Raw genomic sequence first — 18,797 nt, 5'->3', positions numbered from 1 at the left:
TGGAATCTGGGCTCATTGACCAATTCCCCTCAGCAGGTGTCACAGTCCAGGCTCCAACCCAAGCGGGAATGTCTACACAGCTATTTTTAGCTCTGTAGTGCAAGCCAGAGTCAGTTGACCTGGGCTCAAACTCACTTCCACTTTTCTATTTGCAGTGTAGACATTCCTTTAGGCTCCTAAGTCACTTTTAAAAATGGGACTTAAGTCTCTGAATCACTTAGGTGCTTTTAAAAATTTAACGCTAATGCTCATATTTACTAATTGGAATATGCACTAATAGATGTGCATCTTATTAGAACAATTCTATTTATTCACATAATCTTTTAAGTTTGCAAGGTTTCTAAAATAGGAACTGTCACAATGATTGAATACAAATGTGTAGTCTTCACTTTTTCTCCTTGTATTTATAATGCTAATGTTGTCACAATTTGGACTGTCAAATACACATTGTCAACTTTGTCAGGCTAGGTTTAATTGTACGACCATTTCACACAATATAAAGTAGAATGGCTAATTTGACCTACACTACAAGAAGGATGTGGAAAAATTGGAAAGCGTCCAGCGGAGGGCAACAAAAGTGATTAGGGGACTGGAACACATGATTTATGAGGAGCGGCTGAGGGAACTGGGATTGTTTAGCCTGCAGAAGAGAAGAATGAGGGGGGATTTGATAGCTGCTTTCAACTCCCTGAAAGGGGGTTCCAAAGAGGATGGCTCTAGACTGTTCTCAGTGGTAGCAGATGACAGAACAAGGAGTAATGGTCTCAAGTTGCAGTGGGGGAGGTTTAGATTGGATATTAGGAAAAACTTTTTCACTAGGAGGGTGGTGAAGCACAGGAATGTGTTACCTAGGGAGGTGGTGGAATCTCCTTCCTTTGAGGTTTTTAAGGTCAGGCTTGACAAAGCCCTGGCTGGGATGATTTAGTTGGGGATTAGTCCTGCTTTGAGCAGGGGGTTGGACTAGATGACCTCCTGAGGTCCCTTCCAACCCTAATATTCTATGATTCCATGACCTAACATATGGAAACTCATATTGTAGTTCTGATTAACCAGATGGCACTTTTTATAGTCATGAAAGTGAGCATGAAAACCTATTTTATGACACATTTTAATATCTGAAAGTTGTTTGAGTCTGCTTTTTACTAGGGCTCTCGATTAAGCGCAATTAACCCACTCGATTAACTCAAAAAAAGTAACCGTGATCAATTGCACTGTTAAACTATAGAACACCAACTGAAGTTCATTACATATTTTGGGATGTTTTTCTACATTTACAAATATATTGATTTCTTATGCAACACGGAATACAAAATGTACAGTGTCATTTTTTATTACAAATATTTGGGGGGAGGGATAGCTCAGTGGTTTGAGCATTGGCCTGCTAAACCCAGGGTTGTGAGTTCAATCCTTGAGGGGGCCGTTTGGGATCTGGGGCAAAAATTGGAGATTGGTCCTACTTTGAGCAGGGGGTTGGACTAGATGACCTCCTGAGGTCCCTTCCAAGCCTGATATTCTATGATTTGCACTTCAAAAATCTAAACAAAAGAAACAGTATTTTTCAATTCACCTCATATAAGTAGTGTAGTGCAATCTCTTTATCATGAAAGTGTAACTTACAAATGTAGATTTCTTTTGTTACATAACTGCACTAAAAACCCAAACAATGTGAAATGTCTGAGTCTACAAGTCCACTCAGTCCTACTTCTTGTTCAGCCAATCGCTAAGACAAACAAGTTTGTTTATATTTACGGGAAAGATGGTTGAAGCATGAAGGGACATATGAATCTTTAGCGCATCTGGCACGTAAATATCTTGCGACTCCTGTTACAACAGTGCCATGTGAACGCCTGTTCTCACTTTCAGGTGACATTGTGAACAAGAAGCAGGTAGCATTATCTCCTGAAAATTGTAACCAAACTTGTTTGTCTGAGTGATTGGCTGAAGTAGGAGTGGACTTGTAGGCTCTAAAGTTTTAAATTATTTTATTTTTGAATGCGGTTATTTTTTGTACGTAATTTCAACTTTCATGATGAAGAGACTGCAGTACAGTACTTGTATGAGATAAACTGAAAAATACTATTTATTGTGTTTTTTACGGTGCAAATATTTGTAATAAATTAAGTGAACACGGTACACTTCGTATTCTGTGTTGTAATTGAAATCAATATATTTGAAAATGTAGAAAACATCCACAAATATTTCAATAAATGGTATTCTATTGTTAACAATGTGATTAATTGTGATACATTTTTAATCACTTGACAGCTCTACTTTTTACACAATCTGTTATATATAACCTGTACATGTCCTCATTCCAGTTAATATTGTTGGTTTTTTGTTCCATAGTAATACAAAATGGATACTATACTGTATATACATGTGCAATTCTAAACAAGTCCTGAGTAATTTTAAAGTATGAGTAAAACCTCGTAAATTCTAATTTGTGCAACTAAAATTCAGATAAGTGTTACTCTACTGTGAAGAAACCATCTATTCCAAAATATATAGCATTTTACCTTAGTTTTGTGCATTGCTGAGAGCTCTGTAAAGTGCACAATATACAATTACATTCCGGGTCATTAGACAATGAGAAAAGATGCTGACCTCATTCTTGAATAACTATTGTTTCCTTTCTTTTAATTAATGGCAAGTGATTCATTCTGCATCTGTATAATCAAGCGTGGAAGACTTTTACAGAGTTTGAATTAAAATCCTCTGCAGTACATATTTTGTAAATGTTCAGGTCACAGGTCCTTTGATTCTTATAAGGAACACTGTACCCTCAAATAGTTAAACTGTGCTTCTTGAGATAAACAAATACCAATGGAGCGTGAGTATCATCTCAAATGCCACACTATGTTAAGGGGAAATGAAAAACAGGAAATAATCTTAAGAAACAGCTTGGTGGAAACTGAACATTAGAAAAACTCCCCTTATGACTACATAACCACAGTAAACAGGAGATAATCTTGCAGTACTATAATGAATTGTCTGAGCAAATGTAAAGGAAGCACTTTCACTAATGAGTGGATCCCAACACAGCATGAGAATTAGAATTTTTGTACATCATTACCAGAGCAACTAGCGCTAACAAATGTTTGTATATTCCATGCCAAGAAAATGCAGGCACTAAATACGACAACCGCTAAAGGATGAAGGTCAGCATTGTTGCATATCTGTTTTTAACTGGCAAAATTTCAGATGGAAATTTTCAGGCATGGAGATTGAGTCTTTATTTGCATTTTTCTGACACCACAGAATGGAAGGCACAACTTTGGATTCTGCTCCACTGGCAAAGAGTCCCGGGCACACAGTTAGCCGGTCCCGTGGCTGCTGTAGTCAAACACTCCTTTCTTGAAGAATGGTGAGAACTCACAGATGGTGTGTTTTGACAGGGTTGGTCCCACTTTATCGATGTGTAATGGAGATGATGGAGACTTGAGCATCATGCAGAAAAAGTTCCTGAGGTATTTCTGGGAAAAGAAATCCACTATGTCACAGTGTTTTCATGATCACTTTGGTTACAGTCATTTTCAAGAGTTAAATACAAGGCAACATAAAAAAAGCGAAACAAATCTCTGTGAACTTGGAAACGTTCATTTTAATAACTAACCATACTTAAATACCAACCTATAAAACGTGTCTCTGAAATGTTTATGTTGTGGTCAGGCAATACAATAAAAATGTTTATTATATTCTTCTCCTTCCAGGATTGTTACTATTTTGCTCTACCTCCAGCTTACTCTCTGCTAATCATGGTTTACCAATCATGGCTTACCAAAGCTAGCAAATATTGCAGCAGGTCGAAAAACTCAAAGCTACTTTATAGGAATTTCACTAAATATGGATGAAAAAGAACTTTTCAGCACCTAAGTACCACAATCATTAAATTGAAAGGGAATTGTTTTGATCACGGGCATCTGTATAAATTATACACGTGTTGCTTATTGTCCAGCTATACCGAAAGGACAGGAGACACATGATATGGTTTTAATAAGGCCGCAACACTATTATTAAATGTCTGGGACTATCTAGCAGATAAAAGTGTACAGTGCAGGTAGCCCCATGTTCATTCAATAACTATCCTGGAGGCTTCTACCACCCTAACCCCCTTTTCCATCTAGGTCTCCCAGCCAACCCATTGCTGGGACCTTATCCACTCCTCCTCATAGGAGGGTTAAGGTGGGCTATAGGAAAGGGCAGTTGGCTCGCTGCTAGACCGTTCATATGAGCCCCTGACTCGCCCCTCTCCCCACCTGTAAAGCACTGTTCCCCCTTCCTTTGGCCAACTGGACAATAGCCCCCTTCTGCCCCTCCACATAAAGTTGTGGTGCAGTAATTATCTCTGAACTGGGTCCTTCCAGTGAAATCCACCCTAAAACTGTCTAACACAAATACAAAATGCAAGAAGTGTTCCAGTTCCAAACAGTAATATTTACCAACCATTCCACCGATTGTGTGAAATTTACATCGTGTGAAATTGTGGCAGTAACAACATAAAGGTCACTTTTGCAAAACCGATGGGGTTTCTTTAAGTAAGGTTTTGGGGGAACACGAACGTTTAGTGAGATTTAACAAACAGCGCTTGGCATGTTCAAATGAAATGTGGTAGATAAAACATATGCTGAGGCAGATGAACAGACCTGTACTAAAGAGTAACCAAAAATATCACCTCCCTGACTCCATGCAAATAGCTGCAAGGGAAATCTTATCTAAAGTAAAAGGATAAAGTCTTTTGCTCTGCTACAGACTGGATTAAAAAGATAACTGACTTGTCATATCTTTAGATATTACACACTAATCATGCATTCGGGGGGAGAAATCTATTTAGTACAATATCCTATGATGAATGTGATGTTCAGTTACCTGAATGCAGCATACAGCCCTAATCCATCCATTCTGGGAAGAAGTCACCCTAATTAAAGTCCACATTACCTGCTCTCTTTTCAAGAAGAACTTCTCCATAATATAACAAGATATTTATCCATTTGCTGTTAAGAGTCTTGGAAACAAACTATATTAATGTCATGGAATGCAGGGTAACAAAAAAGCAGCTGGCACATAAGCTATTCTCTTGGCAGGACTGGTGGATTTTCTTTTTTATTCAAATCTCCCACAGGTTGTATTAATGTTCACAAAAGAAATATTTCATTACGAAAATGCCTTCAAGATGAATTCCAACAGACTAGGAGATAATTTAAAGCAGGCAACAGATGTTGTGACAACATTTGTCATAATTAGTTCACGAAGTAGGGTCCCTTAAAAAAAAATCCCAACCCAATAAAGCCTGAAGGATGAATAGGGAAGTAAATCAAATGTAAAAATATAACACTCTGCTCGAGTTTTAGTAGTGGAAAGTTACTGCAGTAATTCCAGTTTATTGGATCTGAAGGTTCACAGAAGGCACCGATTTTTTAGTCACAGTCATTAGAAAGGAAATTGTATACACCTTGGTCTGTGTGGCCAGGTGATTTACTGCCATGCCTTTCCTGTAAAGCCACTATTCTTACTGTAGGCTGGGCAATTCTAATGGTAGTAGTACAAAGAAGCTCTGTGCTAGGCGAGTATATGTACGTGAAATGAAAATGGTAACAGCAGCAACTACTGGTTCACATAATTTTCCCAGATCTGCACAGAAATCATGGTTGGAACACTACAGCTGGCTGGAAAGTGGAGAACAAATTGTGAAAATGTTACCCCCCCCCTCCCTTTTTTTTTTTTTTTTTCCTGAAATTTCGTTTTGAAGTAAGATTTCAATGCCATATACTGCACTCTAGTAACACCATATATTGTATGTCAGTATGTACTACCTTGTTTAATAGCCTCTGGATCAGGGCTCATATGCAGCATGAAGTATGATGCTGAAGTGCAGCATGGGGCCATTGTGCCCTTCACCCCATACCGGTTGGTCGAGATGTGCTGGTTGGAAGTTAAAGATTCCATAATACAGTGAAACATGTCCTGATGTTCTAGCCCACATGTGAACTAAGGCTGCGCACATTGTTGTCATGACTTCCTATCCAGTCACTACACTAACAGTGCCTGACTCAAAGCCTTGCTGTCCCCCAAATGTGGAACGTACTATAGTATATCAACATCTATTTCTAGTCTTGCAGTGTTCACTTCTAAAGTTAACAATCAAACTCACTATTACAAATATTCCAAGGGACATGTTCTTTTGACTTATTTTATTTTTCATTCTGGTAAATGCTTTCAGAACAGTAAGGATTACAATATTCACTTGTTCTGGATTATTTAGTCTAGCAATCAGTGTTCAAAATGTACTTCTGAGTTCATGTTGCTACTAGTGTTTACATTGTTAAATTGTTGGCTTACAAAACACCCACTGTAATTGTAAATATCTGTTTTCCAATGATGGCATGGAATCGTGGCATCATTAGATGGACAGCTCTTATACTTAAACACTTTAACATATATTTATTATCAGTCATTTGGTCCAAGCATACACTAAGAAATATGAAAGATTACTTTGTACAGGAATTTTATTACCACTATGTAAGAAAATGTTTAAAGCAGGAATCCATTCTGTTTTATTCTTAGGTTCAAAGCATGCTAGAACTGTGTCCCCAAGATTTGAAAGGTGAAGATTCTGCCCTTTTGGTTTGTCCTACGTTTTCATGTCCTTTAGACTGACTAACTTGAGATCTATATTATGTGAACTACACAAACTTAAACCTCAAAGCTTTAACCTTGCATGACAAGTATCCCTGCGGGAGAAAAACCTAGAAATCTTTGCAAGCCTCAAAGCTGTTTCTTTTGTTGAATGGGCCAAGCTGCTTTCCCTCCATTTTCATTTGGTGAATGGTGAAATTATAACCATTTAAAGTTTTAAAAAACTATTATTTTAATAGGGGTCATTCTATAACTGTAGGCCAGTGTTCATCTGATGTGCAATGTCATTCTAATGATTTCTGCACTACCTCACTAAGTGGGGACCTCATAATTTTATATATTTTAACATGAACCCATAAATTTATTTAACAGTATTAAAATTGAAAAGTTTTCTGGAATGTAAAATGATTCTTATCTTCCATTCAGTTGTGGCATATTAACAGAGAACACAACTCAATTATATTGTTCTCATATGTTACAAAGAGTGACAGCTTTGGAGACCAATCACAAAGTTTAATAAGAATTAGATTTTTTTAAATTAAACTTTGCATTGTTTTAAAACTCATCAGCTGTAGTACTTATAGAAGGTGAAAGAAACTTCCAGCATCATGGGTTTGGACTATAGGTTTGGACCTTCCCAAACTTGCTAACTATTTTTTACAGCAGGTTTCTTGTAACATTGGTAATTCTCTTGAGCTTTGGGCTTCACAACCCCCACAATAATGAAATATTTTGCTCTTGTATTTAAAGGAGTTCACACAGTTTTACAAACCTTAATGAGTTAAGCCTTACAGAGCATAGTGAGGTAAGAAATAATCCTCACTTTATAGTTGAAGAAATTGAGGTACAGATATTAATAGATTTGCCCATGGTCTCACAAAGAATCAGTGGCAGACTAGGAAAAAGAATGCCTAACTTGTTAATCCAACTCCTATCGTTGGACCATCTTCCCCTTTATTAAAATGCTAGCCTTGCTCAGACCCAGCCATATAACTACTATATAATCTTTTAACAAAGGAGTACAGTGTTGCAAGTTTTAAGCCAAATCTTGGTTTAAACTATTCATAGAGGAAAAGCACATGGCTATTTTGTATAGAAAAGATGAAAATACTATAAAAAGGGACAGGTTTCAAGCTTACTCACTCTGAATAACACATTACTCTGCAATTAGTACATGTGGTTTCAATGGGAGTACCTCAGCCTAAGATATTCCTAAGCATGAATATGGATATTAGAATCTAGTGCAAAATGAGCAGGTAAACCGGAGTATGGTTAGCTATGACGGCTTCCAAGCAGTGACAAAAAGAAACAAAGATCTGCTTAAATGGCAGACTTCAAAAGACACTGATTGCTCAGGCATCCCGTGTCACTGCACAAGTCAGAATGTTAGCCAGCTTGATCTTTCTCAGATCATTAGATCCATCTAATGGGGGAAAAGGGGAAACACCTTCCAGGTGTTTTCTCTACCATTTAATTTTAAAAAAAGTTAAACATATTAGTTCTTCTCTCCCCCTCCCAGAGGTGTCATGAGGAGTAACTGATGTTTTTCTGCAGTGGTTTTCAGATGTGAAGCACTATATAAAATGTTAGGTATTATTACAAACTATAGGAATCTGTTAAGAAGCAGCCTTCCGGAGATGGCATGCTGACACACAGAGACTTGAGGCAGTGACTCATGGAGAGAGAGGATTTGCAAAGCGCACTATCTGAGGTGATCCTACAAAAGGAATGGTGAGAGCTAAGGGTTTCATGTCTTCTCTCTAGAACTGGGCTTTGCAACATTTAGTCATTTCTAATTCTTCTCTTGGCCTCTCTTCCTTGTAAACAAGCAAGAGCCACAGGGAATGAGACTCAGTAAATGGATGAGTGATAGCCCAATAATAGGCAGCAGGCACAGCGATACATATCATGGAGAGGGAAAAGAATGAAGATGGAACTCATAAGGAAGAATGGTGCTGAGGGGTTGCAAACTGAACTAATTCTGAACCATTGGGACATTATCTAGTTCTGGGGTGGGCAAACTACAGCCCATGGGCTGGATCTGGCCCACGGGATTGCCAGCCTTCTGTCGCTCCCAGAAGCGGCCAGCACCATGGCCCCTGGGGGGTAGGGGGCTTCATGTGCTGCCCTCGCCTGCAGGCATCGCCCGCCCTGCAGCCAAGGGGAGCTTTGGGGGAGGTATCCGCAGGCGAGGGCAGCACGTGGAGCCCTCTGCTCCTCCCCCTCCCTTAGGGACGCGGCCTCAGCCTGCCTGAGCCCCGCTGCACGCCACTGCCACCCCGGAGCTGCTGCAGGTAAGTGGCACCGGGCCGGAGCCTGCACCCCGAACCGCTCCAGCACCCCACATCCCAACCCCCTGCCCTACTCTGCACCCCTTGCCCTGAGCCCCCTTACCCCTTGCCTTGAGCCCCCTGCTGCACCCCTCATGAACCCCAACCCCCTACCCGGAGCCCACTCCTGAATCCCGCACTCCTCCTGCACCCCAACCCCCTGCACCAGACACCTACAGAGACACAGCTGCATCTCTGCAGCTGCGCAGATTGAAATTTGTAGCGTAGAGCTGCCTTGGGTGGGTTTCCCAGACCTAAAGAAGAGCTCTGTGTTAGCTCAAAAGCTTCTCTCTCTCTCTCTCACCAACAGAGGCTGGTTCAATACAAGATTATCTCTCACTCACCTTATCTCTAAGAGTTAAACAGTCAGACTTGCATTCAAGGTTCTTTTTACAAGACTGCTTCACCCACCCTTGCTAAAAATACATTGGGATCAGTTCTTTTCCAAGTTATCTTGGAACATATTGCAAGATATCCTAAAATCAACTCTAGAATAAAATATATGAGCATACTAGCTTTTCTTATTCAATATCTTGAATATTACTATATAAAGTGCATGAAATATATAATTAGTCACCTCTAGATCCCCACACTACTGTATATACACTGAGGTCACTGTGGGCAGTTTCAATTTTATATGAAGGGAAAAAAACCCTAGTGCCTGAGAAAATATTTAGTGTTTAAAAGCTGTTATTTCTTTGAAAATCTACGCACAAATGATAAATTTCTAGAAATGTTACAGTATCATCTGGTCCTGTATCTTTTGTAGGGAAAGAATCAAGTTCTGGACTTTGCTTATAACAAAACTATAGAACTAAACAGCACTATCATTAGTGGACAAAGTTTTGGAAATCTCATTTTAATAAAAGAAGCTGTAAATACCTCTGTACCTATTATAATTCTACACATATGCATCAACATTAAATCAGAGCCCTTCCCCTGCAATTAGATAATTTGTGTAAGCACAAAGATAAGAGGTTGATCAGGACATGTAGGAGAAAGAAGAATGACACATAAATGGATTTAAAGCAGTACACCACAACTGCATCAGTTACAATATTAAAGGGAGGGAGACCTGCCTCAAAGTTCCAGGCATTAATTGGGTCCGGTGCTTGGTGAAATGGCCTCATGCTATACAACCAAAGATTATGAAATGTGTTCCTTTAGCCAAACCCTTGCTACTCAATTGATGATTCAGCCTAATGCTGAATCGCATCACCGGCTCCTCCCACCCAAGCAATACTGTTTCCTGGTAGCGGCGTCTTCAACCTTTTGAAGGTTAACAGAGTTAAGGCGGCTTACACATATTTTCTACCAATGGAATTGTAAAAAATAAATCAAGACAATCGCCATTTAATATCCAGATCACCCTCAATTTGCATGCCTTAGGTTACAATCCCTAACACCCACTCAGACGTCTCACCTCCACAACAAACTATCTTTCAGTTCCACCATACAGCCATGCATAATGCACATAACCAATTCTTCAGAATCTCACACGTGTAATCTTAACTCTGGCCTCACCAAAATTAAGTTCTCTTGCTGACAGACAGGTTTCAGATATCGACAATGTGCTAAGGAAGAAAATCCAAGGTTGCCGCTATAGGGACTCCTCAGGGAGGAGCCAGAGAGCGAAACTTGCCAGGGAGGGAGGGAGAGAGAGGTGTGTGTGTGTGTGTGTGTGTGTGTGTACACAAACGTCAGAGCGTCACTGCTTCTGCTGTAAACTGGTTGTGTTTGCTAGGAAAGCATGAATACAACAGTTATGATGAATAATGCTAATAACTTTTTTTAAACTAGCCTATGTCTGAGTTGTGTGCAGGTATATAGACCTGAACTTCAACATGCTATAAGCAACCTGTTTGTTAGTGGGATCTGAAGGAAATATTAGACTGCAAGTCTCAATTTTAAAACTCGTGTTACTGAAAATATTTGTTATTCTCCAAAAAATTAACTCTGCCCAAGAGCAAGTGTTGTGACTCTGGTTCATGTCCACAACATTCTCCTTAAGTTACAAAAAGGATTTAACCCCCATGAGAACTACGAATCTGAGCACAACCTGAATTATGGAGGACGCCATTCTCAGCAGGTGTAAGTCAGTGCAGCTCCAGTGAAACTATGGCAATTTATATTAATGAAGGATCTGGCCCAGAGTTGCTACAGATGTCTTCATAATATACACACAGCACAAAGATCAGGGATAATATTTTCAAAAGTGCCTAAGTGACTTAGGAACTTAAGTCTGATTTTCAGAACTGACCTAGGTGCTCAGGAGACTAAGTCCCAACAAAACTCCATTTTAGTCAGAGTGATAACAAACTTGAAGTCAATATATTAATATTAAATTTTTGTTAACATACGAAGCATTCTGTCAGAGGCTGGTTAAAATTCAAGGTGAAACTGCTATTCTATCTTTGCAAAACCAAACTTTTCATTATAGCTATTTAGATAATTTTTCTGTTCAAGTCTAACAGCATGAGCACATTATGTTGAATTATTATTCTCCACCATCAGTTGAATTAACTTCTAAAGTCAGTCTAGTTCACGAACTCCAATAATATTCTGCTTGATATTACACTTTAACAAATGAAATTCATTTACAATCTATGGGACTTAATATTTGTTACAATGTCTGCATGTTAAAAGGTTACATTCATTGGCTTTATGTAGTTCCAATAAAAACCATACCCATAGGCTGCGACAGAACAACTGTGATTTACAGTTGCTATATCTGTGTGAATCTGCTTTTGGAAGTAAAAGGCCATATTAAAAAGATCAAAACAGACCCAGCTAGTGAAGGAAATCATTCTTTTCTCCAGAGCACAAGTCAAAACGAATCCTGTCAAAACCTTTTCACAGACGGCAACAAAGAAATTGAATTTACTACGCATCCCTTGGCCAGCAGTGACAGCATGTCATCTGCTAGAGTGGCTTTGGTAAATAGTTACCAAAGTACTTGACATGCATCACCTTCAACTTCCTCTGGTGAAATCAAAAACTGGAGGATGACTGATAAACTTGCCTCAAAAAAGGACAGTAATGAGTTGCACCTTGCGTCCTCAATCGAGAGCTCACTTTATCGATAAACTCAGCTCCAGACTGTGGTGGGTCGTTATTGGAAAGCTGTACAGGTATGGGCAACTATTCAGCTTGCTTTGCAAGAGGATGTTGAGGAATATGTCTTGAACGGACAGCAAAATAAAATGTAACTATTATCAACACTAATGTGAAATTAAACTAAGTCTGAAATAGGTTAACTCATACATTTTGTAATCAACATTAATGGTTCCCTCCTTTTTATGATACTTTAAGAAAATTTGTGAAAAGGCTGAAAATTCTGAATCATTGATCCTATTTTTTTCCTTTGAAAACACAATGTATTTCACAGAAAAGTTCATATTTTTATTGCAAAAAATCCCTTGCACCTTAATCCCACCTGTTTTCTCTGGCTGTGCCACACAACTGTTCACTCTCCTACATGCTGTAATTCTTTGGTCTAATTCTGATTGTTGGGTGTAGCGAGGAGATGGCTGGATGGTGTTTAATGGCAGTGATATACTGGAGGTCAAACTAGGTGATCTGGTGGTCCTTTCTGGCCTTAAATTTATGACTTGAGGGGGTGCCTGAAGTTAAACAACTGAAATCATATTTAGGAACCTAAAAGCTGTTTGCAGGGTACTTATAACAGTCAAAAGTAACATTACACATCCAGATTTGCAAATTAGATTTGCAAATCCAGTCCTGCAAGTGCCCGACAGTAAACTGCTTTTGGTCACTGGATTGAAGTGAATCAATCCAATAGGTTATTTCAATTACTGATCCGTTCAAGTCTAGAAGACCCCTTTTTAGGGCTAACTTGGAGGTCTGAACTGAACTAACCATGAACTAATCAACTCTTCTCCCTATCAATACTATTAGAATACAATATCTTGTGTTCTGTTTGAATCTCAATGGAGTTTATTCACGATATATTTCGTAACCTGCATGTAGATTAAGGTAGAGTATGCAAGTGTTTGGTGCATGTAGAAATCTTAGTTTCTTCTTATTTGTATCTATTAAATGTAATCATTAGGAAAAATCATTCACTTTTTGAAGACGGTGCCTGATACAAAGACGACAATGCCACCCAAAAATGTTGGAATGTTTAATCTCTTCACCGCTGACAGCTGCTACAACTCCCACTATGAACACTGCCACTTCAAAGGGGATGTACCTGGTGCCTCTGGGCAACACTGGTGGTGCACCGTGAATCACGAACCTGATATGTCATATAGCTTCAAAGTGGCTAACTAAATAGGTTTTATTTCCTGCATGCAAGCAATGCTTCATTTATTATTTTTGTTTTTAAAAATATTTTCTTAATGCAAATATAGGTTATAAGAGCCCCATCTAGCTAACTTTTGCTAAAGCAATCATCCTAGAAATGTTTTAACATATTTGATATTCACAAAATCAACCTACTATGCTCTCCTTTTTGGGCTAATGTCAGTTTCTTTCCTGTCAGAGCCTCCATTATACTACCTCTCTTATTTTAGGGAATTAAAAAAAATGGTTCTCCAAAACAAACAACATTTCAAAGTTCAGACTGACTCTGAGACCATGCAACTGGCACCTTCTCCAGTACAATCAAGTGCTGCAAATCTTCAATATTGTTTACTCTTTCAATAGCAAAATGAGCAGGTACATATGCACATGAATAATGAAAAGAAAAGCTTCAATCTTTCTTTGAATATTTCTAAATTTATTCTTAACACTTTAAAAACTATCTGGGAGAGCTGCTTCTAAGGACAGTTACTTTCATACCATCATAGGCCTACAATCAAATTGGAAGAGCTGCGCTAATGAGAAGCTGGCTTTAAAGCTCTTCCTAAAGCTCTGATACTAAGGAAGCTGTTGCAAGCTCATCACTAGAATTTAACAATTGTCTTTTAATAATCACTTTGAACTGACATCTAATCAGTAGCTTTGTCAGCTTTTTGTACTTGGGTTCACTGGCATGAAAGTCAACCAGAAAAAGGCAACTTTTATTTACCACACTTGACTTTGATTACCACATTTTTTTTTATACAGTACTCATCTTCTCAATTTGCCTGTAAATAATGTGAATTAGGTTACCTCAGATAACAAACAGATTGGAGTTGGGATGTTAAACACCTGGCCCATTTAATGCACTTGCATAGTCTGCATTGTATATTCAAATATATAGAAAGTGCAGGATAACGGTGTTAATCTATCTTTGTAAAGTGCTTTGAGATCTACGAACCTAAAGCTTGTTACTATATAAACTGGAGTGTAGTTCTTCGTGTTTAGGAGAAGAAAAACAGTGGATGTTGCAAATGGGAGATACAGGGAAAATGGGTGGGGGGAAGTAATGCTTGGAGTGTAGTGACATTTCCTTAGCCAATCCCTCCTAAAGGGAATACATCCAGCCAACCAACTAAGCAACTACATTCTACTGAAAACACATTTTGCAATCAAAATGGAAACAGACACATTAATTGAAACATCTTTTCCATTTTGGTTTCTTTACCAGTTTAAAAAAAAATAATCCCCAAACTGTCTACATTCCTTGCAGTTTTTATCAAAAATAGGATAATACTGTATATCCTTATTTACAGAAGTCTAATTGCATGAAAGGAAAAATTCACACTAACTTTTAACAACAAAATTTATCAACAAAATTTTTGGCTGTTTCAGTTAAGGCAGATTTAATCAAGCAAAGTTGGCTCTAAAGTGAAGTTACAGTCATTAAGCAACTGAACAATTAATTTAGAGTTTTACCCTAAACAGGTCTCTGATGAAACAATTAATGGACGGCAAATAGAACATTTATTGCTAAAGCCCAGAATTTAAATCTACCATAGGTAATTTTGAATATATAATTAGTCTCTCTCAGTTCTCTAAAAGAAAAGAGAATTCTCTGTGCAAACTTACCAGCAGTTAATTCAATATAGACACAAGGGACGTGGATATCCTGTGTTATATTAAAAAATCCAATGCCAAAAGCCTCTGAATTATAAATATGTAGACTGGTCAAAGGTTACAAGACTACTCTTTGGATAATTTAAGTCACATTTTCCTATCAATGAATGCACTGAAAAAGTTTTCAACTTCTGAGGACCGGAACACATTAAGGTACATATAAACTTCAAGTAACTTTAACGATGATCCTGTTTTGTAGTTAACAACCATGACTTTAATTTGAGGCTGTCTGGACCCTTTTCATCCGAACGGTCCCAACGTGTGATGAGGACCTATGCAGACCACAACCTTCTGCGTCTCCTTCTCTTCTCTCACAAATGCCACCCACTCACCCAAGCCAAAAAGAGAAGTCTCGCATGAAGTTTCCAGAGATATTCTGGCCCTGGTTGGGTTGAAAATGCCACAAAAATCCTCATACTACTTCAGTAATTTTCCTTCCTATTTTGGCTGGAACCAGAAAGAACAGAAGTATATGAAAATTACATTCAACTGCTACTTAACTACTAGGGGTTCCTGAAAAAGAATGTGTTTGCCAAATGTTGCTATCATCAAATGTGGGGAAAACTTCCTTGACCAAAGCCAGTTAAGGTAAGCCAATTAAGCCAATTAAAATAAGCGTGTTTAATTAAGATGAGCTATTATCAGCAGGAGAAAAAAACTTTTGTAGTGATAATCAAGATGGTCCATTTAGACAAGTAGACATACCTGTCAAAGTTTTTTTTTCTCCTGCTGATAATAGCTCATCTTAATTAATTAGCCTCTTACAGTTTGTATGGCCAAGTGTGCCTTCCTGGGTTCCAAGAGGTTTGCATTCGGGTGGTGGCAGCATCTATCTATCCAAGGTCAAAGAGAAGCGGTAACCTTGGGAGTTTAATACAAGCCTGGAGTGGCCAGTATTAATTTTTTTGAATCCTTGCGGGCCCCCATTTCTGAACTTGAAGTGCCAGAGTGGGGAATCAGCCTTGACAATGTTTAACTCATTTTGAAGTTGAACAGTGGAAAATCATACCTGTAAGAGAAGTTCCACTTGGAGAGTCTTCAAATGTTTCAGAATACAGAGCCATGGCCAAATCTTGCAACCAGTTACAAACTGGTTCTGATGCAAGGTGAGGAAGCCACAAGGACATCTCAGCTGCTGATGATTCAAGGAATAATTCTTGTAGACAAACTGTTGAATTTAGCCTGACATGGGAGTTTGCTTAAGGTACATGATGCCTTAATCCGTAAAAGTTTTTAATTTGATGCTGTCTGGTTAATTCCAAAAACAGTAAGAAAAACCTAAACTTTGCCTCTGCTCGAAAGAAGCTGTTGCCGCTCGCCAGAGATGAGATACTAATTGAATCTGATTAGTCATCAGGGTCTGTCCTGTCCTTGATAGAAGTTGTCCAGGAAATAATGACAGAAGTCAGAGTCTGTTCAAGATTACAAACGCTACTGGAATGTAACCAGCTGAATATCATTTATGAAGAGTGACCAGATTTTGTCATCCACCAGAGGAAAATACCTACTTCTGGTCTGCATATGACAGGGGTGGGCAAACTTTTTGGCCTGAGGGATGCATCAGGTTTCTGATATTGTGTGGAAGGCTGGTTAGGGGAGACTGTGCCTCCCCAAACAGCCAGGCATGGCCCAGCCCCCATCCCTTATCCGACCCCCCTTGCTTCTTGCCCCCTGACAGCCCCCCCCCGGGACTCCTGCCCCATCCACCCCCTGCTCTCTGTCCCCTGCTCGACCCTGGCCCCTCGGCTCCTAACTGCCTCCCGCTGCCCCATCCAACCCCCCTCCTTCTTGACTGCCCCCCCAGGACCCCTGCCCCATCCAACCACCCCTTCTGCTTGACCACCCCCAGGCCCCCTGCCCCTGACTGCCCCCTGCTGCCCCATCCAACCCCCCCTCTCCTTTCTGACAGCTCCCCCGGGACCTCACCACATCCAACCACCGTTTTCCCCTGTGCCCTGACTGCCCCCCGCTGCCCCATCCAACCCCCTACCCCCCTTCCAGACTGCCCCTCCGGAACCCCTGCCCCCATTCAACCACCCTGTTCCCCGCCCTCTGACCGCCCCGACCCCCACCCACGAACTCCCCTGCCCTCTATCCAAGCCCCCCACTCCCTGCCTCCTTACTGCGCGGCCTGGAGCACCGGTGGCTGTCGGGGCGGCTGCCCCAGGACAGGGACAGGCAGCCATGCCACGCAGCACAGAGCACTGGGTCAGGCCGGACTCTGCAGCTGCGCTGCCCAAGGAACTCGCAGCCCCACTGCCCAGAGCATTGCGCCAGTGGAGCAAGGGGGAACAGTTGGGGAGGGGCCAGGAGCTCAGGGGCCGGGCACAACAGTCCCGCAGGCCATAGTTTGCCCACCTCTGGCATATGACCTTGAAAAATCCAAGTTCAATATTCATGCAGAACATTGTTCTGGTGTAACACACAGTTGTGGCTGTATCCAATAAACTCAGTATAGAGACTCTGAAAAGAACGTAACATTTATGTTTTTCAGGGAGACAATTCAATCTCTCTTCTAAAAATCTTTCATTAGAATCATAGGACTGGGAAGGGACCTCGAGAGGTCATCTAGTCCAGCCCCCTGCACTCAAGGCAGGACTAAGTATTATCTAGCATCCCTGACAGGTGTTTGTCCAACCTGCTCTTAAAAATCCCCAATGATGGAGATTCCACACCCTCCCTAGGCAATTTATTCCAGTGCTTAACCACTGACAATTAGAAAGTTTTTCCTAATGTCCAACCTAAACTGCCCTTGCTGCAATTTAAGCTCATTGCTTCTTGTCCTATCTTCAGAGGTTAAGAAGAACATTTTTTCTCCCTCCTCCTTGTAACAACCTTTTATGTACTTGAAAACTGTTATCATGTCCCCCCTCAGTCTTCTCTTTTCCAGACTAAAGAGACCCAATTTTTTCAATTTTCCCTCATAGGTCATGTTTTCTAGACCTTTAATCATTTTGGTTGCTCTTCTCTGGACTTTCTCCAATTTGTCCACCTCTTTCCTGAAACGTGGCACCCAGAACTGGACACAGTAATCCAGGTGAGGCCTAATCAGCACGGAGTAGAGCGGAAGAATTACTTCTCATGTCTTGCTTTCAATACTCCTGCTAATACATCCCAGAATGATGTTTGCTTTTTTTGCAACAGGGTTACCCTGTCGACTCATATTTAGCTTGTGATCCACTAAGACCCCCAGATCCGTTTCCGCAGTACTCCTTCCTAGGTAGTCATTTCCCATTTTGTATGTGTGCAACTGATTGGTCCTTCCTAAGTGGAGTACTTTGCATTTGTCCTTACTGAATTCCATCCTATTTACTTCAGACCATTTCTCCAGTTTGTCCTGATCATTTTGAATTTTAATCCTATCCTCCAAAGCACTTGCAACCCCTCCCAGCTTGGTATGATCAACCAACTTTATAAGTGTATTCTGTATGCCATTATCTAAATAATTGATGAAGATATTGAACAGAACCTGACCCAGAACTGATTCCTGCAGGACCCCACTCGTTATGCCCTTCCAGCATGACTATGAACCTCTGATAACTACTCTCTGGGAATGATTTTCCAACCAGTTATGCATCCACCTTATAGTAGCTCTATCTAGGTTTTATTTCCCTAGTTTGTTTATGAGACGGTCATATTAACTCTAGATTACTTATATCAAATGACAAGATAAGGTCATATAAATGTTTTGATGTGTATCATCTCCCAAGGCTCAAGAGGAGATCGTGACGTATTATGAGATGCAATGTCATCAATATGTTGAAGACTACCAACTCTAGGATTCTTCTTCATTGGATTCAGGCATTGTTATTTCCTTGCTCTCCCTGGCTGCAGCAGATGTATGGAGGTGGA

The 18,797-nt window shown here is 40.0% G+C and overlaps 1 protein-coding gene across 2 annotated transcripts in view; it reads right to left on the bottom strand.

Moving 5' to 3' along the window:
- Positions 1 to 2,221: 2,221 nt before the first annotated feature.
- The window catches only part of KIF16B (kinesin family member 16B), a 243,612-nt gene continuing 227,036 nt past the window's right edge, over positions 2,222 to 18,797 (bottom strand). For both annotated transcript variants that reach the window (XM_084622343.1, XM_084622344.1), the window contains one exon: positions 2,222 to 3,473. In XM_084622343.1, coding sequence (XP_084478469.1) covers positions 3,315 to 3,473 — 159 coding nt within the window. In that variant the 3' untranslated portion in view covers positions 2,222 to 3,314. The remainder of the gene's footprint in view (positions 3,474 to 18,797) is intronic.

Source organism: Lepidochelys olivacea, assembly GCF_965140295.1.
Source record: "Lepidochelys olivacea isolate rLepOli2 genome assembly, chromosome: 3".
NCBI lineage: Eukaryota > Metazoa > Chordata > Testudines > Cheloniidae > Lepidochelys > Lepidochelys olivacea.
The sequence above is the reverse complement of the archived record's forward strand: the minus strand, read 5'-3'. Positions and strand labels throughout refer to the sequence as shown.